The sequence below is a fragment of the Lissotriton vulgaris genome, chromosome 6, assembly GCF_964263255.1.
Source record: "Lissotriton vulgaris chromosome 6, aLisVul1.2, whole genome shotgun sequence".
Taxonomy (NCBI): domain Eukaryota; kingdom Metazoa; phylum Chordata; class Amphibia; order Caudata; family Salamandridae; genus Lissotriton; species Lissotriton vulgaris.
The window spans coordinates 1,404,588,176-1,404,615,163 of record NC_141694.1 but is presented as its reverse complement, the minus strand read 5'-3'; the positions used below and the strand labels follow the sequence as shown (position 1 = coordinate 1,404,615,163).

Genomic DNA, 26,988 nt, shown 5'->3' with positions numbered 1-26,988 from the left:
AAGCTTACTATCATGCAACTTAACATCAACATGTGATGTCCTATCTGTAAACAGAACAATCTGACCCCATAACTTCACTAATAAAGAGAGAACACCAAAAACAATGACAGAGCTGTTGTTAATACACAATAAAGAGATAAAACAATTTCCCTACCAGTACAGACCATCCGCAAAGTTTAGAATGGAGCAGCTGACACTATATATCACATACGTACATATCTCCCAAATGTGTCTATGGTGAACAGCCTCGTCTCAGATTGTGCGGAGATTCATGACGTTAGGTATGGCGTATATGAGGAGGGCCAACTGTTGGGCTTTACAGCTTTCGGAAATACCAGTTTTCCTGTCTATGCCAACATAGCAGGAATAATAGGAAAGCCAGCCTGACTTCCCCATTGACCCTGAAATACATAAAGTTAATCAAGACATACTACTGTTGGGAGGGGAGAAAAAAACCAATTACAAGATTATATAAAACATGCTTACCAACTGCCTGCCAGAAACTGAACAGAATGAATGCTGTTTGGGAGGCGAATTTGTGTGAAAATATAGGGACACCATCATGGTGCAGAATATTCACAATTTGCTGAAAAGTTGTCAGAAATGGCAAACTCGAGCTTATACATTATAAGTGTGTAGACAGGATATCTATCTATGACTCCCAAGCTGACGAAGAATATAAATCCGACTAATAGTACGGACTACCCCAAATTCAGGACGTATGAGTGTGCTTGTATACACATATGGTGGGAGTACAGTGGGATCCGCAAGTTCTGGCAAGAAGTAACTCAATAGCTGGGTGAATTGGTTGCTCTATACCGCAACATGACACCCCAGCGCTGTTTACTGGAATTAGTACCCATCAGAAAACAAACACGAGCATTAATGAAAGTAGTGGAACTGGGATTTACAAGCACTAAGCGTAACATAGCTGTAAAACGGAAAAAATGCAGGGCTGGAATACCAAACACGGGAAGTAGACATAAGTAAATGGCTGACAGTAGATTGTGTGGGGTGAGGAAACAAATACGACACAAGGATGGGGACAACATGAATATACTGACTTGGCACTCACTAACAGAGCAACACAGCGCTCAGGAAGTACAGCAAAACAGCGTGTCCAATTAATATTGGGGTAGAAGGTATAAGTGCAATGAAGAGCACAACTGTCTAATGGCACTGAAAAGCACCATTACATGCAGGTAATGCACGATAATTGGAAGATAAGTTCATGAGGTGAATGGAACATGGCTGAACACTGTTGGGCAAGAGATTGAAAGTTATTTACCAGTTATCTTTGACATCAATGTCGAACAACAAGTAAAAATATATAAAATAGTTCATGAAAACTGAATGTTGTCTGCAGAGTTTCATCTCCATAAACTTACTGCAACGGTTAAAGCACACGATTATGTAAACATGTGGCGACTATGTCCAGGCCTACCACACTTCCCCAATCTTTGTGGTGTCTTAATCTTCCTGTTCCGACAAAACAAGGATAACATTGTGGCAGTAACAAACCAGTGAGCTTTCAACATTGTAGAGTTGTCAACATGCCCGTGATGATTAAAAGCCAACAAAAACTATTCACAGAATGGAATAAAAATTGAGGATTATTAATACAAAGTTTATTTAGAAACCATATGCACTTTTTCGAATTTTCTTCTGAAATCAACCTTGTTGCAATCTGCTTTTAGAAACTTCAGCCTCGAAACCGCTGTCACAGCGAACTCCAGAGAAAACATTTAGATCACGGCCACGTTCTTTCGGAAATAAATACGGCACCGAAATATTTTATTCTGTGGCAAAAGTCAGACCCCTTTGTACATGGGAAGTGATGTTCCCGAAAAAACTTCCATGGGACATAGCCCTGGTCACCCAGCACGTTCATCGAGGTGAGATACCATGACAGGCCCTGATTCATGTGCTAGATGTCTTAAGGAAACAAGCATTTGCAATGCAATAGATCTCGCATTATTAAAGAGGAAGTTGCGCAATAGTATACAGGAAGTAATTAGACAACCACTTAAGTACAAGTCAAAATAAGTTTATATAAGGTTGAGACAATTGTGCACTTCACGTTTGTTTGGTATGCATGCAGCTTTGAGCAACAGTGCAGGTCTTTTTGTGGTATTTCATAAGATAATTTACATTCGGTCATCAATTAATTCTTTCATCCATCATTCAGTCTTTCACCATTCATTCTGTCCATTTAAAAAAATATATATATTTTTATTGTTTTCCATACACAACTAGCGTACAAGATGACCAATCCAAGTTACACATGGGCATGGCCTTGTCAAGGCGAGTGCAACAATATGTGACATACAACGGTACATTCAAGGCGGAACAATCAAGTAAACATCAAAGAATTAAGGAAAACCAATTGTTAACCGCTTGCTCAGGAGTAAATTGTTCCACTTTAGCACTGGGATTTCATTCTGACCTTCCATCTGTGTGCCCATCCATATCCAAACCTGTTCAATCATTTGCAAACCTATCCTTCATCTATCCTTCCATCCATCATTTCACTCGTCCATCTCTTCACCCATCCTTTACTCATCCATCCATCCTTTCACTCATTCATCCAACCATTTACCCAAGCCATCCTTTCCCTCATCAATCCAGTCATACACCCATCCATCCATTCACTCATCCATCCAACCATTTACCCGTTTACCCATCCAGCCATCCGTTCACTTACTCATCCATCCACCCAGTCACTCATCCGCCAATCCTTTCACTCATCCGCCAATCCTTTCACTCATCCGCCAATCCTTTCACTCATCTGACAATCCTTCCAGCTCTCCACCCGCCCTTTTACTCATTATGCATTCTTTCACTCATCCATCTTTACAATCTTCTTTTTCACTTATCCATGCACCCGTTCGCCAACCATTCAGCCAATCATTCATTCATGCTTTCACTCATCCATCCTCCCTTTCTCTCTCCACTCCCCTTTCACTTAGCCACCCATCATTACAGCCACACAATACCCATACACCCACCAAACCCACCCATCCAGTTGCAGACAGAAGAGGCCCATCAAGAACTTCATCCTCGCTGTAGTTCCTAAAGCAAGGGGTGGCCACTATGCACCTGCACATAGGCAATCTGAAAACTTGGAAGTCATGAATCATGCATATTGCACAGTGCCAGGACGTGAGGTTACTGTGACATGGTGTTGTTTCCAGGGCTTCACGTGGGATAAAAAACTGGGGGGTCTCTCCAAAGGGTGTGTCTGATGTAATTAAGGGCCTGGCTTAAAACACCAAACCTAAAAATATGTGCTGAGCATAGTGTGCCGCCCGACTAGTTTTTTGCTGTTTCTATCATTGCATCCAGTAACATTAGACCTACAACAAGCCATGACTATTGGCATTGTCAATGAATTTTAGTTGCATAAAATAAATTTAAGAAGCAGCAACTACAGCGTCGTCGTATATAATATTAACAAAGCTTCAGGTCTGAAATGATGAGACTGAAAGGCCTACAAGATCTTTTTAACTTTTTTAATTTGTACACTGTAATCGGGGTACTTCTCTTCTACATATTCTTTTTGTTTGCCTGCTTGGTGTATCTTTTCCTTCTGTTGCAATAGTGTTTTGGAAGAATGCCTGGTCAAGAAAAGGGTATGGGTCACGGTAAGTAATGGGAATCCTACAGTTTGTGTGCTGTGGTCCCCTTAATTGCACCAGGGACTCAGTTGAAACAAGAGCTAATCCCAATTTGTCGACCAACTGCCACATGCAGCAGATTTGGGAATTTGAGTAAGGCATTGATTGTGCATCCCTTCTGTCCCACCAGTTGCTCACTGCTCCATCAAGCACCTTCCGACTCTAAAACTCTACAGGTCAACACTTTTATTCTCTGGCAAACACCACCCAGTCTCCACTGTAAGCACACCACTGGCTCTTTTTACTGAATCCACCATATAGTAAGCAATACTGCATTCCCCTTAACTTTCACTTCTACCCGATTATCCACATATCCTTACCCTGGCTCTCCCGGCCTCCAGCTTTCTCCTTCGCTCCTCCGATGGCTCTATGGGGTGAAATGGGGAGCTACTCATCTCCTGACGGGTTGTTCCAGTTCCTGCTGTTCTGAGGGCGGTACTGTTGTTCTCTCAAGTTGTTCCTGGGACCCTACTCATTTACCCGAGTCTATAGCCGCCAAAAAAACTGTCACAGGGATTTTCAACATGGCCACTACAGTAAGCCACGCCCCCACCAGTCACAGCCATTCCTACCTAAGATCGACTCCTACACGCACCAGCCATAGCACCGACAGTGGCGACTCTCGCCAATCATCTTCTGGTTTCCGCCTCCCATAGAAAACGCCCCTTGCATTCCAAACACTGGCCAGCACCAAGGAATTCCTACTGCTGTCAACCAATCCGTGGGGGGCATAAGTACTTTCAGTAGCACTGAAAACAGGCAATCAGTGTTGAAGCAGGAAAACGAAGAGAAGACTATCGCCTTCGACAGTAAAGCATACAAAAGAGCTGAAAGGCAATAGAACACAAGTGCGCTACAATACTGCGTTTTACAATATCTTATTTAAAGCACAATGCAAGAATCAAAAAAAGGATAAACTACTACGCTATGAAATAATTATTATTGGGCGTGTCTATCAATCACCGGTCAGCTCCAGAGTTGCATCTTCATTAGTAATATTAGTTAGTGTGAGTCAGGAATTTCCCTACAAGCAAGAAGTTTACCCAACAAAAACGTCAGTAATGAGCCCGGGACTGGTGGAAATAGGCAACATTCAGAATGTGCCACAAAGGTTCAAGTTCAACTCGGGAACTTAACAAAACTTGACAGACTAAAATAAAAACTCTGTTGTAACACCTCAACCATAATAAATAGTAACAGGCCTGTCCCACTGGACACTATTGTTTGTATTTTAATATTTCAAGGGTTATGGTGATGTACATTTTTTTTACCACCAGCCGAGTATCTTCTGGCTATTCACCCCCATACGAGTGTCAGAAACTAACACGGTATACACACGGTACATATACAATCTGTCGTGACACCATCACCCACCAAACAATTTTTGTGGGAAAAGTGTGGAAAAGAGAGCGAGCCCCTCACGGAAGAACCGCCAATCGGGTTATCTGACTAGCAATAGCCAGTGTACCCAATTATCATTGGTGACTCACTCTCATAACAGTGGAAAATGAAGCCAAACACCAGGAAAAATGACCGACAACATGTAACAGTGCTTCTTCTCAACATCAGCCCCACAATCTGCTGACTGTTCATATCATAGCAAGTCGACATACAACCTTGCTATTCTTATGTGCACATATAACCCAAGGAAACATCGAGTCACTCTACACCAGCATCCCCCAGGACGCCACGCTGGTGGCAGCGGCGCGGGCCCTGGGGGAGCTGGAGTGGTTCTATGACACGCCCATCTCTTTTGTCATGCAGTGTATTGAGCTTGCATTAACAAAAAAAAATTTCGAGTATAAGAACCAACTATACCTGCAAGTGTCTGGGACTTCTATGGGGGCCACATTCGCCCCGAGTCTGGCCTGCATTTATGTGGGCCAGTTTGAGGTGAATGTGGTCCTCCATCGGAACAACAACCCCTTCAGGGAACATATCTCCCTTTGGAGGAGGTATATTGATGACGTCCTTTGTATCTGGACTGGTACAGAGGACCTACTCCAGGAATTTCTCATGTGGCTCAATCAGGTGGACGATTGCCTGAAGTTCACTTGGTCCATCAGCGGAACTACAGCAGTCTATCTAGATGTTGACATTTTGGCAGTTGATCGTAAACTCATGACCACTGTACATCATAAAAAGACTGATAAGAACTCATTGCTCCACTATAAATCCTTCCACCCACGAGCTTTACGTGACAATCTTCCAGTGGGACAATTTTTGCGCTATAGGCGCAATTGCTCCACTATAGAGTCATTCGTGGAGCAATCCGAAGAATTGGCTGTGAAATTGTCTGCTAGGGCATATCCTAAGAAGGTGGTGAAGAAAGCACGCAAACGTGCACTGAATACGCCCCGCGAAGCACTCCTTGAACCTAATGTGAGAACTAAACAGGAGTGTATACCGGTGGTGACGACCTTCGATCCTTTATCTACCAAACTGAGACAGATTGTAAGGAAGCATTGGTCGATTCTTGATACGAGCGTTGGAAAGATGCCGCCCCCACGGTTTGCCTTCAAAAGAGCTACAAATCTGAAGGACAAACTGGTCCATACACGGACCCCACAGCCTGTATATACAGATAGGCTACCTCCTGGCCACCGACCTTGTACTAGCTGCTCAGTATGTAATTTAACAACGACCACCAAGGCAGTCACCCTGAGAAATGGCAGAACTTGGCACCTCACTAGGTTCAGTAACTGCAATACTGTAAATGTGATCTACAGATTAACATGCAAATGTGGCCTTCACTACATTGGACTCACGTCTAGAAAGGTGAAAGTCCGCATTCAAGAACATCTTAGTACTCTCAAAGCAAGAAAACTGACCACGAGATTGGTCCAACACTTTAACGACATGGGACATGATCCCAAGGATTTGGAGTGGGTTGTCCTGGAGAGAGTAATGTGTGAGAGTCACAATGTTGAAAATATCTTGGCACGAAAAGAAGCACGCTGGATTTACCAGGAACAGGTTGACCGCGAGGGGTTGAACGATCTTATCGAATGGAACAAAATTACCAAACGATGAGTGCACATAATGGTGAGCAGATATGTGAGAAACTAATATTGCAGTACTTTGGCAACCTATGGTTATATTATGCATTACATGTAGGGTATTTTTCTCTACCTCTTGACCCATTTCTAAATATGTCCGCCACAAGGTGTAGACGGTTCTAGCATCCTGTCGGCCACCATATGATGCCGTTAAATTGGGACCAGACTACATTTACTATCCAAACACTGGGTTGTAATGTTGATTGTGTGGCTCAAATATGGGACATACGAGGAATACATAGATGTAGTACTTTGGCATTTTGTGGCTACATTATGTATTACATATAGGGTTCTTTTTACTATCTTTTGAACCCTTTTTTGATATGTCCGCCACAACATGCAGACGTTTGTAGCATTCTGCCGGCTCCTATATGAAGAATGATTGGTGAGAAGCCGGTAGACTGTGATCAGAAACTATTTAATTGTTATTTAAACTTTGGGCTATAATATTGATTCTCTGGTCAAAATATGAGAAAAAATATGAGACACACGAGGAATAGCCTAATCGGTCCATTAGTTACATGTGAAATCAAATACACTGTAAGATGGCCGCCGTGGTATGCGCACCAGTGTCATGTGACACGCGACGCTTTGTACGTCATCACGCGACCCTTGTTATTCTGCTTCCAGAGCTCGGGCTGGGCGCGGTTGAGAGTAAGAAGTGCCGGTGATCCAGCGTGGGTGAGCAGTTCCATGTGATCGGTAAAGTTATCGAACCATTATCCAAGCTGGGAGAGGTATCGCTGAAACCTGGTGGATACTGGTGCACTCTGAGGACTTAGTGTCCAGTGTGCAATTTGTAGTCTTACATCTGGGTGATTGATTGTATGGGGTCACTTTAGATAGGGACGGGGTAGAAAGCTATGTAGTGAGACACTGTCTGAATTTGGTCCATGTTTTTGTTTCTGTGTGCAGAACACCCGACGGTAGCGGGTTTTCGGAAGTAACACGTGATCCTTGAGGACACGGCCATACCGACTAAGAGGGGTAGCAGGTATGCGTGAAAGACGCTAACCCCAGGTGATTATGTGAGGGATTGCTTTGAGTATCACAACCATGTACCATACTTTGATCTGGCTAGTAGACATGTGAGGGTCTTGAACCCTTGGCTCATTTTATTTATTTTACTTTACAAATTTGTCGTTTTTACCATCACAGGTGTGTTTTGAAAGAAAGTGGCAATTGAAGTGGGTAACCCCCATTTGCCCTGAAGAAGTTGCGGAAAATAAGCGCAACAAAACATGTTGGCGACTATGACCCACCTGAGACGTTGCATGGTGTGAGTCATTTTTTAAGTTGGAAGGATTCACAGCCCAGAATAAATTCAGAGTGGCCAGTGAACTCTTCTATTTTAACTGTGTGAGATTCACGTTTTTTTCTCACTAGGGGGTTCCTTGTTTTATATGTGCACATAAGAATAGCAAGGTTGTATGTCGACTTGCTATGATATGAACAGTCAGCAGATTTTGGGGCTGATGTTGAGAAGAAGCACTGTTACATGTTGTCAGTCTTTTTTCTGGTGTTTGTCTTCATTTTCCACTGTTATGAGAGTGAGTCACCAATGATGATAATTGGGTACACTGGCAATTGCTAGTCAGATAACCTGATTGGCGGTTCTTCCGTGAGGGGCTCGCTCTCTTTTCCACACTTTTTCCACAAAAATTGTTTGGTGGGTGATGGTATCACGACAGATTGTATATGTACCGTGTGTATACCGTGTTAGTTTCTGACACTCGTATGGGGGTGAATAGCCAGAAGATACTCGGCTGGTGGAAAAAAAAAATTACATCACCATAACCCTTGAAATATTAAAATACAAACAATAGTGTCCAGTGGGACAGGCCTGTTACTGTTTATTATGGTTTGAGTGGGGGGCGGCCTGCATCCTTTTTCTTTCCCTCTGAGGCTCCAGTTAATTGGACGTAACACCTCAACCAAACAACATCCCATACAGCCCAAATCGAATGTCACTTGCTCCCTTGACATATAGATTCATCATAATGCCACTCACCTTACACTCGCCATACACCCAGGATGTCAGCAAGTGCTTTGGATGTAAATAAATACGTGCAAAAGTACTCACTTTTGAGAATATGTTTGCTCACGAGAAGTGCCGGAACTCTCCCACTGAATATATAGCAGCAGTGTTGAGAACATCAGGTTGTAAGTTAAAGCAGTACGGGCATCATGGCGTTACCTGCCCACTTAAAGCACTGCTGTTAGCAAATGGCCTAGTCATGGCACTTCAGCAGAACTTTGGAGATTAAGGCCTGTAGGATTCTTACTCACTACAAAGTAAAAGAAAGTAACTAAAAACGAAAGTTTCAAAAACGTAATGCTGCCACCACCGCTCAGCGTCTACAAGGGCAGGAGTGGGAAGCGCTCGCTAAAGTAGATGCGGCATGACAAACTAATGCCTCGCATAACAAAAAACAAAAAAAAGAAGTCCGTGAGCGGTGAGCGCGCTCGTGCGCCACAGCGAGACATGTGCTTTCAATTATAGCGCCCATGTCTGGGCACGATAATTTAAAGCACATGACGGCCGGTGCTCGCCTTTGGCCAATTGCGTGCTGTCTTTTATAAAAAGACGCACGCAAAGGCCAATAGCGGGCCACAAAAGAAAAAGCACACGCACGAGCGTGTGCGATTCCTAGGTCAGCTTCAAACTCCCATTTTTAGCTACTAAATGTCTTGTGCTGAGCACTGCACCGCTAGGCCTAAAATATCAAGGAATAACTGCACTCCCCAAGAATCTTGGACAATGCCTAAACCACTAATTTATTCAGTTTGTAAAGCGAGACCAGCCGGAGCGGGTACCCCAGACTAATCTTCCAATGAACTAAAAAATCAGGGCGAAAGCCTTTACAAGTAATTGAGGAAACAGTAGCACAGATAATGTACAATTATGTCACACATAAGAAGCAATGCCTGAATCCCATGACGCCCTTCACTTTAATTGGAAAGGATCGTTTGTCTAATGGGTGTATTGTTTACACATGAAAAACATGAATGCTAAATCATGTGCATTCTCTTTTTTATTTTCAATGTCTTATTATATTTTTAATAAAAGGAACAGACAAGTAAAATAAGGTGATCTATTTATTGCACCATGCCGGCCCTCAGTTTACAGTAGTAAGCGTAGAGGTTGGACATATTAGTAAGATCTCTATTCACTTCACACCGTTAAAATACAACCATTAAATTGACCAGCAGTATGACTATCACTAAAAGCAAATAAACATGTAAAGAAGAAATTAAATAAGGAGGGAAATGGAAATAATGCTGAAATACTCCATATACTGGGTACAAATGTTGGCAGCAATTTGAGTATTAATGAGGTACCAGAATAATCATCATGATACAAAGCATATGATGGTCAAACAGTCTTAAACTGCATTAAAGGCGTGGTGGGTGTCTGCCTAAAAGTGGGCACCGGCACCAAGACTAGAAGGTCTGATTAGGATTGAAGTATTCTAGAAATATTGCGCTACAATCACAGGGTTTCATGTTTTGTACAAATAAATTCAGTCTGTCCCAAAGTTGTATTGACCTGCGGTGCAATAGGTTTCATTTTGCATTGCCTCCTCGTAAAAGAGAGCCAACGCAATCAGGTGGGAATACACTTATGTTTTGCAGATTTCCATTCTCATAAAATTGACTTAACCCCCCCCCCTCTACACCATTGACCGCAGCAGTTCTGGTATGAAAATTCATCCATTCCAGTGCGGATAGAGAGTGTACTGGAAATATACCTCCAGACAACTGCTATGAAGTCCAGGTTCAAACAGATCCAAAATATATTTTCGATATATAATTGAATTTCCTTTCACACTAAGGGAACTAATTACATTCGCATATCAAATGATATGAATCACCAGAAGCTTCTTTACAAGAACAGGAGTAGTCAGATGATACTAACCCAAATTTGGACAATCTGTAAGGGGTCACTATACTCGGAGTAATCAGGATCTAGGTAGTTCCAAATCACAGGTCCTTAGAAGAGTATAAAGAGCCTCAACTACAGGCTCAATTCTCTTGCAATAATCAAGTCATGTTCAGCGGTGTAACTTTTCTTCCAGAAACCAAGATTCACCTTTGAGTTATTAGTCAAGTGTGGTGTGGTTTATATATTTTGGATTATTAATTTCCCAAGATGGGGCCCAACTGGGGTGGTTAATCAACCCGATATGGAGATTTAACGTCTAAACCATGGCATGCGTAGGGGTCAATATTTTGGGAATTAAACTGTTGCTGTATTTCTATAAAACTAAGGGGACAGTTGGAAAGCGCGAGATCAGATACTGCTGCCATACCTTTAGTTACCCATTTTTCCCCAGAGTGTCTTAAACTTCATTTTGAGTTTAATAATATGCCTTTACATGACAGTGGATTTAGATGTTTTACAGTTAATTTTTCTGTTTTGCTATAACATGATATGTTATGTTATGTTATGTTATTTATATTTTTATAGCGCGCAGCTATGTAATGTTTAACCTCAATGAGGAGGGAGGCAAGCAGGTAGTGTAGAAACACAAACCTTTTTTGCAATAGTCAACCATTAACAAGAGGCAGCCTTCGAGTCAGAGAACCAATGGTCACCCTGGGAAAAAAACAAAATGTAATGGACAGTACCGTTGGCAATAGTATGGCCACCTAATTGCTTCTTTAATCATAATCTGGCGAGGGATATTATGGCTACCTTTGAATGCTACAAAAAAATCAGTTATGGTCATGTCTACAGGTTTAACAAGGTCTTGAGACAGTTTAATTGGAACTAGACACACCAATATGTTTATAATGGGGGGAATTATCATGTTTATAGTTTCAATTTTATCACACAATGCTATAAATGTAGCTGTTAATTCATTGATAGGTCTCTCACTTTGGAATCTGTTGTCCATTCGTTGTATCTGTCGGAGATCTCTGGATCGCGAGGTACATAATGCGTGTTGGCTGCCATCGGAGGCCAGTGTGGAGGATAGACTAGCTGCATACGTCATTCAGGGGTAGAACATACGTTTCATCTTTATATCAAGTACGCACACAGACACACTCATGTCTATGAACTTAGATAAAGCAGCATTAAATGTTTGAAGAGATGCATGAACTTGCATTTTTACAAATACATTTAAAAAAAAAAAAGAAATTCCTGTCTTGTTCAAAAATCGAATAAAGACTTGGATTAGGTTGTGGCGTGTACCTGAGCTGCAAGTATACAAGGATGGGTTAATAGAAATCATGGAGCTTGACATCTTTAAGGTGATACCCTGGTTCAAACATATTAAATTCTGGCTTACCCTACTAGGTTTGTCGCATTACTGGGAACATCCTGATTCACTTCCGTCCCAAGCAAAAACTATGGTAAAAAAGTGCTTTGGTCGTATATTATGGATATGAACAAAAACGCTTCTTCTAGTGGGTCACTTGTAACAAGGTTTCTTACCTTTAAAGATGATCCATTCTTCGAGACCTTTCTTGATGAAATAGAACCACCCTTAGCAAAGACCCTATTTCTGAAATTCAGATACGGAAATCTTCAGATCGGTTCAACATTAGCCCGATGGTCTGGTGGTGTAAATTCGGAGAATCTTGTAGAAGATGAACTGTGTACCATATGTGGATGTAATCAAAAAGAAAATGAATTACATATCCTCTTTTTCTGCCCAGCATATGTCCAGGCTAGAAAAAGATGGATTAAACTAATATGTTTAACATTAGGTGTAAGATCATGTTCCCAGGCTTTAAGGATCCTTCTGTCTAATACTAGTCAACCCATTGTATTTAGTGTAAGCAGATTCTTGCACAGTATCTTTTTCCAAAGAAGAAAGTTGGGTTACAAATTGTGAAATGCTGTTATGTTAAAATTGCCGTCTAGTACTAATTGAGGGTTAACTAATGAAATTTTATCCCTGCTGCCTATAAGTTTTCTCACCAAGTATTGTGGATGTTTTAAATATCTTGACTCAACTTTAAAATCGACATGAAAATTGAATGTATTTATATAGTATGTTGTGCATTTTTAAAAAAAAAAAATGTTTTATTGTATTAATTTATCTGTTCTTTTATGGTATTCATGCCGAAATAAAGATTGAAAGAAAGAAAGAAAGAATAAAGACTTTAATTTTTTTTAAAATAAAAATCATAAAAATAAGAATCACAATTTAAAACACCGATACATATTTCTTAAGAATAGTAGCATCAGTTCAGAATAAATTGCTATAGTAAAGTGTATTAGTTTGGCAAAAGAAATTGTCTTAAAACGAATCGGAGAACTTTGAAAACTACATCACAAAATCCATTAAAGAATAACCCTCCATCGATTTCCTATAGACGTTTAATAAAGTAACATACAATGATGTCGGGGCTACCTAACATCTGAAGGTGTTTAAAAGTCACCCTAAACTTTATTAAAAAAATGATTTCAGAGTGTGCTTAAGACAGAGTTGAAAAGAGCAATGATAAAATATGCAGAAAAATAAAGTGCGATAAAGACTAGTTGTCCCGTCACAGGGGCATGGAGGTAAGTTACTGTCCCAAACATTCGCCCCATCAGAAAAGCACAACAGGCGCCACACAGTACCTAACCTAAATCTAAAAAACTCTCCCATCGTGAGAGCTCCAAGATTAGATAGAATGCCATGCCTCCTGTGGCAAGTGTGATTAAGTAGCTGCGCACAGAGTGCTTAATAAAAACATTCTCCAGTCTGAAGAACCAATTGAAATCTGCAGGACGAGACTACCTGCCCCCTGAGGCGTTTGCTTAAAATGTCCGGGGCAGTAAACATCTCAGGGAGGCCAATGTCAGTGAAGCACTTATCAACATATTCCAACCAGGGGTTGAAAAAGCCATTGCCCAGGCTGAGACAATCTAAAGTAACATCTCTGTTGAAGCTCGCTTCAGTATTTGACCAGATATTTACCCAGAGCAAGAGAGGAGCTAAATTAATTCTGCCAGAGACATATTCTATGTTGAGTTCAGAGTGTAAAATAAAGTAGGGGCTAGCTTGAGAAAGATTAAGTAACCACCTTAGAATTCTGTTTTCCTCCACCTGGTTGGGGAGGCATTATGGTACCCCCAAACCCTTGCTCCATAAATAGCTGTGGGGACACTCTAAAGAGTGAAGATTTTGATGTAGGGGCAAACATAGCCCCTACCTTCCCTCTGAATTAATGTTAAATAGGGACCCCTTCGCCATGCTCAGTTTCATGCGTGCTGACTTCACTTAGAAAAGACATGTATTAGAGGAATCGCAAATTACGCCCAAATAACAAAAATTCCGTAAATGCATTAGGAGCTTTAAGGACGACAGATTTCTCCTACCTGGTCCGCAGGCCATTATTTGAAACTTCCCATAGATGGTTACCATATCTAAATAGCACATCAAAGAGAAAAAGATTCTACCAGAATGCGAGGGCCAGGTGTGTCCTAGCCATGAAACACTGCCTCGTCTGCATATAATAATGCCAGAACGAGTGTGTTATTGATTTTCGGTACATCCCTAGTAGACAGAGACAAGTGGGCGCTTAGTTCATTTATATAAAAACACTTTCTGCACATATACTTCTTTTGAAGCAAGCACACAAAGGTGACATTTTAGACTAATTACAAAACATAATTCCAGCTTGTATCTACCCCAGGAAAACATGTGACAACAAAGAAGAGACCCACATCAAATTAAATTCTATCATGAAGGCCCTGCTAATCAATCAGACTTCTGAAGACCTAATCCAGACATGATATGGGTGAGGAGATCGGAATGAGAGCCACAGGAAACACATAAAAAGCTGGAGGACAGCTGAAAAGCAATGCTGCAGTAAGCATGCAGACATGACGCATGGAAGATCCCTGTGGGACCCTAAACACACAACATATAAACATACATGCAAAAGCAGGCAGAATTAGAGTCCACCAACTGAAGTAAAGGAAAAGGTCCGGTGACCTGATGTCTCCACACGGAGTGTAAACATCCTAAGAAAAGTGCAAAAAGGAAATCCAAAAAAAGACAAGCAAGCCAATGTACCTAATATTACCACCTGAAAAATGTGTTCACAAACTAAGTACTAGTTATGGTTTCATTTTCTTAAATGAATAGCAGATGCACAGTTACATCCTAACCCAAAGGCACAGAAGATACTGTCACACGATTCAGGCATCCACCATAGACTACTCCCAGCACAGCAAAACACTCTTCACTCATCCCCATACCAACAGCAGCCTCCTGAGAATTGTGGGCATAATGATTATCAGAAAAATGGTGGTGCTCAAGTGCTTATTAGACCTACTTGGTGCAATCTCACTTTGTCTCTACTGGAACAACAGTTTACTATTGTGAATATTACATTAAAGCACCTAATATTGGGATGGGGGGCTGACGGTTCACAGAGTCTCCCTCAACAAACTGCAACTGCCAAGCATGGAGAGAAGTCTGAGAGCAACTTTAGCGGATGGAGATATGGCTTGCCTACTAATGGGACAAGGAGGTACAACAAATTCAAAAGGTAATTGACGGGGCTTGAATAATACCTTACATACTCTTGAAAAGTCTAAGAGGCCAGCATCTCCTGGTACTGCTGAACACAGCACAACACTGTAGAAATCGTCCATGAGAATGGCATATATGCCTGATTTCCTGCTGTGGGTTTTTACCAAACTGACAGAGTAGATAAAACTATGGGTGAAGAAGCAAGGGTACTGACCATCTCGACGATGGAGGATCCCTACGTTCATTTCACACACTACAGGAGGTGTACCCTGAACTGGGAGGTTACATTTTGGCATATGGCGGCACGGTCAGTCCAAATTGATATGGACAGAAGGGCAGGAGAAACCTAAGTCACACAAACTACTGATAATTATCCCAGCTCTACTTACCTTGGCACACGACAAGGGTGACCTTACGACCAACAAGGGATTTGTGGACAGCAGATCTGGGATGATGACCTAACAGTCGTGGGCTAGCATCTGGTTATAGGGTGTTTATAGAGTACCCCTAAAGTGGGTTCTAGAAATGCTATTTTCAAGTTGATCCAACTTAAGATACTGCATCATACATAGTCAAGCCCCCAAAAACGACAACATTTTCCCCGAGGTGATAGATCAGTGCTCTGGAGGGCAAACAGGCAATGCTGGTCTGAAGCACAAGTTATGGAACTGTGACCGCACACTACAGTAAGTGTTCAGAAGCTAGCCCGCTTAACCTGTAAAGTGACTGTTATATCACCGAAGATGTGCTTACGACACATGACCCAGACCAAGACAACTTTGCAGCCTTGGCAGTATTACTGATCAGGAGCCAAATAGTCATGCAATGGAAATCAGACACTGCACCACAGATAGCGCAATGCAGAAGTAAACATCTCAAATCGTGGAGGAGGAACTCGCTGCCCTTGCAGCATGCAAAACACAAATGGGGAGCAACACCCAAATGACCGGGTGTGAGACACCATTCATGACATTAGAAGACTGGTTCATGACCACCATGAAACACAGGAAAAAGCACATAGATCATAAAGTTGTACGTATGTCACAAAGAAACAGATTGGGATGCATGAAACATTCTAGTTAAAGTAATGATGCACAGTCAATCCACGAGAAGACGATGACTACTATACCGGCAAAACTGACAGTTTTAGTTAGTGTCATCCATGTGTGGACCCCCAAGACCATCGAGATGGTAAAGACTGGGTACAAGGACACTATACACTGAGAATTTGCAGTCTCACAGCTATTAGCATTTTACTGTTATATGTTACGTGCAGACAGGGCCTTGATGCAAATATTTTACTACTGGTTTCAGAATGATTATGTTCACTGTTTAAGTATGCTTTACTGTTTACAGAGTTAAAAATGTGAAAATATTTTTAAAAAGGAGGAACTGAAAGTTCAGTGCCGAGTAACAGAGCAAATCCAACTTTTTGTGCACCCAATTACTGTAACGCAAGCTTGATGATGGAAAAATAACATACTTGCTTTTCTTAATGTTTCATACTTCAGAAATACCAAAGAGTAAGCATGTCTACATGAAAACTTTGTTGTTGGAAAAATGTAAGTCGTTTAAAAAAAAATTACAAAATTGGAGAAGGGATAAAGACAGGCCTCTGGGCTGATTAGCAAAAAAAAAAAAAATCAAAGCACTTGAAATACTATCCACCCCCCCCCCCAAGGCGCAAAAACCTCGAACTAAGAGACTCCAGGATTCCAGACTCAGCACATTTGTCATTTATACAATTATGCTGCCTGTTCTGCCTTAAATTAGCTCTTACTGCCTTATACTTCCCTATTTTTAATAAGATTTCATTAAAAGTGACAAATTAAAAACACACATATATATATATATATATATATATATATATATATATATATATATATATATATATATATATATATATATATATATTACCTACTGGCGATAGCCAGTAGGTATATATAGTTAGGATTATTTCTCTATGGAACTTTTGAAAGTTCTATGTCTAATAACTTTGGCGTTTGTGGACGGAATCGGCTGAAATTTTCAGGAAAATGGCACATTTTGTTTCTGAGCAGCCCCTGAAAATTTGGGGGGGGGTTCGTCAAGGGGGGGCCGAGAAAAAATGGGGGTCCCAAAACGCGTTTTCCCATGTTAATTTCCATAGGGCGTTTGGCCTCACTTTTAGCTCGAACGGCTGAATGGATTTGCACGAAACTTGGCAAAATTATAGGGACTGTTAGCCCGATGTGCCTTTGCTGGGTCTCAATATATGTGCTCCAGTGGATTTTGAGAAATTAACGTTTAAAAAACAGATATATCTGTGACAGCGTCCCAGATAGCGCTCCAGATCGCGTACTTTTCGCGTAACGGAGCTTTGCGTAGCGAAGCTGATTGGCTCTCCGGTGTCTGTCAACATTCTAAACAGTCCGGTGCGGCCGCCATCTTGTCTGTCGGTAGGATCGAGAGACAAGAGGAGGAGAAAAACGAAAGGGGAATTTAATGAAAGGGGGCTAGGTAGACCCCTCTTGACCCCCTAGGAATGATGTTGGGGTTATTAAAGGGTCCCGTGGGGCAAATAATAAAAATTAGATTTTTCGCGGTAGAAGCGCTTCTCGGTTCGCGAACCGGGTCGCAAACTGGTAGCGAAACGTGAATTCGCCATTTTGTGTTTCGATTTCATTAAATTACTAGGTACAAGGGGGTACGGGAGACGTATCCTGACCCCTTTTGTTTTCTGAGGGTGGCTGAGGAGGCTCATATATGTTGATACATGTCTTCCAGCGGCTGTGCATGAGCGTTTTTTTTTTTTGCTGCGTGACGTCTGTTAACGTTCGATTCGATGGAAATCAGGAACTGTTGACCGCCATTTTGTCACTGCGAGTAAATATTTTGTTAAAAATAATTGTTATAAATTAATCCTTATTGATAAACATTGTCTGCGCCATCTTGTCTTTTTTGCAATGCCACACTTTTGTTGAGCACGGCAGCCATTGTAGATGCCTTGACCAGACCCACTCTCTGCACGCCGCCGATCCTCAGCATGGCTCCCCACCCTCGCAAGCATCTCCCCCACGCACTGGTCACCCCCGCTCTCTCTCTCATGCATGGGCCAGAAACCTCCTCCCATGTGCGCTGCTCTTCCCTGAGAATCACACCCTGTGCCCGCCCGACACCACCCTTTCACCCTATTCACTACCGCACCCTCTGACACTCCTCTTCCTCTGTGTCCGATTGTCCAGGCCGGTCCCAGGCTATCACCTAGCCCTGCAGATGTAGTTTATGGCCCCAGCTGTAGAGAATCACCCCTCTTCAAAGGAGTTACAGTAGATCAAGGCCCCCACCCGATGAGATCCGTCACACCACACGCGTTCCTACTATCTGATAACCATCCTGTATTGTGCTTGGGGAGGGGATTCTCACTGTGAGGGTGTGTGGGACCGAGCCTGAAGCGGAAGATTCCAGGGATGCCTCTTTGTACATCAAAGTTTTTACAATTATGTGTCACATTAAAAATATATAGCACTCTGTTGTACAATCATACTTTGCTTCTTAGCTTCCTTAGTCCTTTACAACACACTCCAACAAAGTAGTAGGATTATAACACTTTAATAACTTATAAATATATAGAACGCAACAAAAACAGTAAATACATTTAAACATTTTTTTGAAAAAAGAAGCAACAATGGTCAGTAGCTGTGTTTTGTGCGAATAGTCCCAAGGCAGAACAACGTGCTGAGTTCTGGACGGCACCCAGGTGATGTTACTGGCACTGGTTTTTGGTATCCTACAATGCAGCTCCGAAAAACGGCGTGGGGCGTCCCGGGGGGTGCGCGGGGAGGCCTCGTCAGTAGCGGTCTGTTGTGCGAATAGTCCCAAGGCAGCAGAACGCGCTGAGATGTGGATGGCACCCAGGTGATGTCCAGTAAGTTGTCGCACTGGTTTTGGCATCCTACAATGCTGCTCCGAAAAACGGCGTGGGGCGCCCCGGGGGGGGAGGGGGGAGGCGGCGTGAACGGGTCTCCCCAGGTGGAGGCTCGTCTGCTGTACTGGGGCGCCCCTTTACCGTTTCAGTTGCAATTCCGCCCGCTTTTGCTACACTGTGCCTCATCCTCCATTCAGCTGTTTATCGCCCGCTCTTGCGGCTACAGCGTCTCGCTCACCATGTAGTTGAGTTGCGCCCACTCTTGCGGTGCAGCGATAGGCGGCTGCCACAGGACTCTTAAAATGGCGGACAGCTCTTCGGATTTGGGCCTGGTCCACTAAAATGGCCCTGGGACACCTTGGAACTCGGACGTCCCCTGAGCCTTGAAGATTTTACAAAAGTCTTGGGGGCTCCCGACTCGTGCAGGCTTCCGGTGGGGAGCGGCTGCCATGATTGCTCGCGGAATGACCACGACGGAGACACGAGATCGTGGTGCTCTCAGGCTGACGCCAGCTTCAGTCTGAAACATCTAGAAACAAGGTGGGGCTTTCATCGTTGGGGAAAAAAAAATGTTTTAATCCAATGAAAAGTGTTATTTTTAGGTCATATGATCAAGCCTTCCATCATTAGGAAACCAAAAGTAAAATGAACCAATGAAAAGTTTTATAAAAGAAGTCACATGACCTGTTATGCTAACGTTACGCGCTGCTATAAAAAGCGTAGAAAATCCGTTGGCACGTGAGGCGGCGTCAGTAGCGGACCGATGTGCGAATAGGCCGAAGGCAGCACAACGCGCCGAGATCCGGATGGCACCGAGGTGGTGTCCAGCAAGTTGCACTGGTGTGGCCAACCTGCAATGCTGTGCCGAAAGTCGGCGTGGGGTGCCTGGGGGGGGGGGGGGGGGGGAGGTGGCGCAAACTGGCCTCTCTCGCCTCCCCAGGTGGAGGCACCTGATGTGCAGTGCGGCGCCCCTTACCGTTTCACTCGCCGTCCAGCAGAGTTGCGCCCGCACTTGCTGCTACAGTAGGTCGAAGGCAGCACAACGCACCAAGATCCGGATGGCACCGAGGTGGTGTCCAGCAAGTTGGCGCACTGGTGTGGCCATCCTACAATGCTGCGCCGAAAGTCGGCGTGGGGTGTCCCGTTGGCCTATGAGGTGGTGTCAGTAGCGGACCGATGTGTGAATAGGTCGGAACCAGCACAAGGCGCCAAGATCCGGATGGCGCTTGTAACACTGTCTGAAGCTTATTTGCACCTGCTGCAGCTTCACTATTGCCCTGGTGTGGCCAAAGATCGCCCATGACATAGGCGGCCGGCTCCCATGGTCCGGCGAACTTTTTTCCTTTTCCTTTCTGCATCTTGTCCCACAATCCGTTTGACCTTTAGACACGACCAGGTCCCTGAATGTGTGCAGGGGGACGCTATTGATTGAATCAAAATGGCGTTTCACACAAAGCTGACTCAAGCGTTGCTGGTGATGCTATACAGACAAAAAATGGTTTTCAGTTTGTACATTCTTCAGGATTTTTCCATCCGTCTGCTTGAGAGTTTGTAGAACAATGGCTTTAGATCTTGCCCTCCCCTCTTTTGACTGTTGGTTCTTGTTGCCTATCTCTTCTGTTGTCATTTAACTGAACCTTTTTTGACTGCCGAAAGGGGTTCTGGTCCGACCGCTGGTTGGTGGAGACATTTTGACTATATCCTAGACCTGCCCGGCCTCGCCCAAAATGGCGCCGGTATAAATGGGACTCGTAACTCCTTGTTGTGTACTGGTTGCACAACCTTGATATCACGAGATACGTATGCAGTTTTGAAGCACATGGCGGGCGGGAACGAGAATTGATTGAATATTTCGACATCCCTATTGATATTAAGTTCTGATGTGTTATTGATTACTGTACTATTGAAAGTTCGAATTAACGTCACCCATGGTACTTGCCCGCAAATGTATATCTAGATAATTTTATTGTAAGTGGCCCTGTCGTATTTTAATTACAAAATGTACGTCCACCGATTCCGCAACTGTTAGACACCTTAGTTCTTGCAACCTAATGGCCCGCTCGTTGCGTTCCTCTACAGTGTAAATGTCTCCTCATCATATACGATTCCAGTTTGCTCCGTGGCCGGCCCACGTGGTTATAGGCCCGTATTTGTATACTGACATTTTCACAATAAAGGTTTTTAAAACAAAACATGGTAGTAGTATTTACATTGGTAAAGTTTTTAATTTTAGTCACTGTTTTCGAATCAGTAAAAGGCAAGTGAAATAAAGCAGTCCAATTACATGACGGATAAAAGGTATAATACGCAGGAACGCAGTAAAGATAAATGGTCAAGGGCTGTTGTGGTTTTTACTCCTGCAACATAAAGTGATCGATAAGAATCTGATATTCAGGCGTATCGGCGACTAAGACAGCAGGCCGAGCATCTTTTGCTCTACGGCTCCGTCATGGGACGAAGAAATGCCCTTTTTCTAGAAAAAGGAATATATTTTACTTGCAGGACAGTTGTAAATTTTCCGGGAAAATACATTAGCCTGGAACATTATAACATATATGTTTAAGAAAAAATAATGTTCGAAAGCAATAAAAAGTGTAATTTTTAGGTCATATGACCAAGCCTTTCATCATTAGAATAACAAAAGTAAAATGAACCAATGAAAAGTTTTATTAACAAGTCACATGACCTGTTATGCTTACGTTACGCGCTGCGCGCCGCGCCCCGGATCCCTTCCGGGAAGCTGCGCTTCGCGCACTGGAGTACTTCCGGGTGCGCTAACGCGGCGTGTCATAACGCATTACGCGACAACGTAGGTCCAGAATATAGTCAAAATGTCTCCACCAACCAGCGGTCGGAACACAACCCCTTTCAGCAGTCTAAAAAGTTCTGTTAAATGACAACAGAAGGGACAGGCAACAAGAACCATCAGTCAAAGAGGGGAGGGCAAGTTCTTCCCCACCGGGTCACGTTGGGGCGCTACTGGAACAGATTGAATTGGTAGTCTACAGTGTTTCTGGATGTTTCAGACTGAAGCTGGCGTTAGCATGAGAGCACCACCATCTCGTATCTGTCGTGGCCATTCCACGAGCAATCATGGCAGCCGCTCCCCACCAGAAGCCTGCGGGAGTCGGGGGCCCCCAAGACTTTTGTAGAATCTTCAAGGCTCAGTGGACGCTTTCGAGAATGGGGCCCAAGCCTTAGCAGACAAGCGTCCGAGTTCCAACGTGTCCCATGGCCATTTTAGTGGACCACGCCCAAATCTGAAGATGCGGCCGCCATTTTGAGAGTCCTGTGGCAGCCGCCTATAGCTGCATCGCAAGAGCGGGAGCAACTCAACTACATGGTGAGCGAGACGCTGTAGTCGCAAGAGCGGGCGGTAAACAGCTGAATGGCGGAAGAGGCACAGTGTAGCAAAAGCGGGCAGAATGGCAACTGAAACGGTAAAGGGGCGCCCCACTACAGCGTGTCTTCAGGTCAAACAGATTGTGGGATAAGGTCCAGAATGGAAGAGTCATCAAAAGGCAAAAAGTTCCGCCGGACCCCGGGAGCCGGCCGCCTATGTCGGGGGCGATCTTAGGCCACGCCAGGGCAACACGACTTGGGGAGGGGGCAGAAGTCAAGCGCACCCTCCCAGTCCGCGCCACCACACCGTATGTTGAAAATCTGAAGCCATCGTTCTACAAACTCTCAACCAGCCTTGGATGAAAAATCTTGAAGAATTTACAATCTGAAAAACAGTTTTTGTTTGCATAGCATCAGCAGCAACGCTTGCTATCAGAGTGCATGAGTTTCATGCTCGATTGATTGAGCTAGCCGGATCAGGCAACAAAAAGTATAAAATAGTTATGTAAATAGTTATTTAATAAAATGTTTTACCCTGTTACTTTGCTGGTGTGTTGTATATATTTATAATATTTGCATAGAGTTTATCGTTATTTTGGGCCGGGTGGGTGGCGGAGCCGAGCTATCTTGCAGCCATCATGGTGTGGAGCTCAGTTCATCTCACTAGTTTCGTATTTCTCATGAAGGGTTGTTCCTAATGTTTCTATTTTAGCGAGGTCAAAAAGAGATCCCATTAGTGGCCTACTGATTTTGCTCGATTATTTATTTATTTTTTTACACGATTTTTCACTATCTGCAAAGACTAAACAGAGTATTGCGGCTTTGTGCTTGTTAGTAAATAGAGAATGAACCAAAGAGAATAAATTCTAAAATAGTAAATGCTTGGATAACAATCAATCAAATGGAGAGACAAGCAGGCACGACGGATTACAACGGGGGCAAAGGCCTGCGTTAACTACCCTTCACTATCTGCAAAGAGAGAGTACTTCTAAGAAAAAAGAGGGGGGGGGGGGCAGCGTTCAAAGCACATCAGCGTGCGTAAACACGAAAATGTTTTTACCTATCACGTACTTGACATTTGACAGCTTTTGATATTTGCTATTAAAAAACCATTGAAATTCAATGAAAAAAACATAGGTTTTAGCCCATATATAGTTAGGGATTAGCATTTAAAAAAACCTTGAAAATTCACTGAAAAAACCATAGGTTATAGACCATATATAGTTAGGGATTAGCATTTACAAAACCTTATTTTACTTGCATAAAACCATTGAAATTCGCATACATAGTTAGTTGCGCTAACTATATATCGCGCACCCGCAATCCACTGCTGATGATGTCACATACTACATCATTCATGACATGGTCAGTGACATCACTGATGACATCACTGATGACATCACTGATGACATCACTGATGACATTATCCAGTGACTGTATGTTTCTGTAAAGTTAAAATATGTATTACATATTGAAGAATGAGTGGATGTATAAGTGTCTGGATGAAGGATTTAGTAGGTGCATGACTGACTGTATAAGTGAGTGATTAAATGTGTCTCACTGAGTGCATGGGTTAGTGACTAAACTGTCTTAATTTGTGCATCATTATGTCTGTTGTTCTGTAAACTGCTGCATGTGTTGATCAGTAGCTATATGAGTAACTATATGGGTTATTGATTGGTTGCCCAAGTATTTGTATGGGAGACTGAGTGTGTGTGGGGGTGGCTGGGAGGTGTATGACTCTGTGCATAGATGTGTGAGCAGTTGATTCACTAGATGTATGGGTTCAAAAGTGCATGTGGAAACAGCTGTATGGGCGGTTGACTGTGTGCATGAGTGTATTGGTGAGTGAATGGATATCTCAGTGCTACATGTCAAAGTAAGTACATATGTAAAACACAGTACATGTGAGAGTTGACATATATAAATAACTGTGCATAAGAGCCAGTGAATGTGTGAGTGGCTGTATGGATCATTGTGAACTTGTATCAGGGAGTGTATAAGGGAGTAAATATGTGTTAGTATATGTTTGAATAAGTAAGATGTGTATAAGTGTATAGTTGAGGAAATGGAGGTGTGATTGATTCTTTGCATGACTGACTAGGTGTGTGAGTAACTCCATGGATGAGTGACAGTCTGTGAGTGTCTGTTTACACTGAGTGTATCTAAGGTTATATCAGAGTCTGAAGAGGTTCATCGTATAATCACATGAATGATGTCATCAGTGATGTGATCAGTAATGTCAAATGAGATGTCATCAGTGATGTCATCAGTGATGTCATTTGAGATGTCATCAGTGATGTCATTTGAGATGTCATCAGTGATGTCATCAGTGATGTCACTGACCATGTCATGAATGATGTAATATGTGACGTCATCAGCAGTGGATTGCGGGTGCGCAATATATAGTTAGCGCAACTAACTATATATGCGAATTTCAATGGTTTTATGCGAGTAAAATAAGGTTTTGTAAATGCTAATCCCTAACTATATATGGTCTATAACCTATGGTTTTTTCAGTGAATTTTCAAGGTTTTGTAAATGCTAATCCCTAACTATATATGGGCTAAAACCTATGGTTTTTTCATTGAATATATATATATATATATATATATATATATATATATATATATATATATATACGCACATATCACACATTTTCACATTTTTATTATTATTATTTTTACATTCATGTACACACTCAGATACCAAAATGCATAGCTTGCAAAAACAACTTCTCAAATACATAATGCAACACGCCCATTTTCAGAAGGTAAACATTGTCGAGGAGCTTTTGTGTTTTTGCAGGTATACCATTAACCATTTAAGTTCCTATTAGTCGGTAGGCATATAATCACAAAGAAATCTTACTTACTTCAAAAAGAAAGAGAATGGAGTCCAGCTCCTCCCTTTGTGATTTATTCCCTGAAATACACAAAAATGCTTTTTAAATATTTAGACTATAGATACGAAGGGTTTCTGAATTGCAAGACTTTAATAAAATGCAATGGAATTTAAAGAAAGGCAACAATACCAGTAGGTGAGTGGATGTGATCTTTAGGATGCCATTCTAACGTAGTTCTAAAAAACAATCTGACAGCCACATATTTATTTCTATTTCCCTCCAGGCATGAGTCCCGGGTCCTCTGTATCATTTCACAGGTGTATGCGATTTGCAGTACTTTGACAGAACCAACCAAGTATGAATGCATAGTGGTATTTTAAGAAAAACAAAATATAGTGCAGTAGAAGTGTTACAAAGTCTCCTTCCTATTAGTCATGATGCCTCTGGCTTTCTTCAGCGAGGTCACACTCCAAATCGAATTGCTTCCAGCCTGATTTCTCTGCATCTACTTCCCTTAATGCACAATGTGGCTCCTATACTATAACCGGAATGCATGATCGCAAATAAGGATTGAGAAATATTAACATTTATAATACCTTACTCACGGGAAGCACCATTTCAGAAAATGTCAAACCATTCTGCTATAATGGCTTTTCTAATGTATTGAGACTTGCCATCTTGTTGACACACTCTAAGAAGTTGGAGGAACACTAGGCTGACCCTTTAAACGTTGTTTTCAGCAGTTGCTAGTTCAATTGCAGCGCATTAAAAACATCTTGATCGCTGGATCAGAACGACAGGGTAATTGCACACCAACTACTGCACCAAAAGGAAACTGTGCTTTATGCAAACTATTTTAAACGCACACAAGTTATCTTTATCGAGCAAATGGACAAATGTTACATTAATAGAGACATTACCTTTTATTTTAAGTCTATCAATCGGGCCAGGGCAAAAGTCCGACAAAAATATGAGGGGGTGGGGGGGGCGCAAACCAAGTTAGGCAGTAAGCAAGTGGCATCATGGCGATGGACATAGTATGTGGCATCAAAGGAGAGTAATCACAACCTCAAAAGACATGACATCAGAGGATGTGACTTTAGATCTTAAAACCTCACAAGTATGCTTAGCAGGTATATCATGGGTATATTTGAGAATATTGCAAATTTTAACAATGAAAGCTGATCAGTACTTAAGCCTGTAACTTGAGTTCTCTGAAGGAATTAAGAGCCCAAATGTGGATGAAGTTTGGTGTATGACTAACTACAATAGACACACCACTAATTGCTACAAGCTAGGCATACCAAACCTGGCACAAAGAACAAAGCACATTTCATAGTTTGCATAAAAAATGCTAGAGACTGCAATTGTCACCATCAATGCTATAAAACGTATTACCGTATCGAACATACCACCGTTATATACACTGACAATTTTAGCACTTTGACCATTATAAAAATAAAATGAAAGTTGCACACTACATTTGGTATTCTGAGCATGGGAAAGGTAGTTAAAACTGCATATTTTGCACATACATTAATCCAGGCATAATAGACCACGCTGTTTTGCCACAGGATGTTAAACCATACGAAATGAGCAATTAGGGAGACCTTTTCCAAAATATAATCCCAAAAATTTGAGTAACAAAATCTTGTTAAAAAATCCTACGCATCTG

General features: G+C 42.3%; 1 protein-coding gene across 5 annotated transcripts in view; it reads right to left on the bottom strand.

Annotated features, from left to right (window-relative positions):
- RALGAPA2 (Ral GTPase activating protein catalytic subunit alpha 2) overlaps positions 1 to 26,988 on the bottom strand; it is a 1,781,019-nt gene that overhangs the window by 1,484,213 nt on the left and 269,818 nt on the right. For all 5 annotated transcript variants that reach the window (XM_086927515.1, XM_086927511.1, XM_086927512.1 and 2 more), the window contains exon 3: positions 25,344 to 25,393. In XM_086927515.1, coding sequence (XP_086783641.1) covers positions 25,344 to 25,393 — 50 coding nt within the window. The remainder of the gene's footprint in view (positions 1 to 25,343; positions 25,394 to 26,988) is intronic.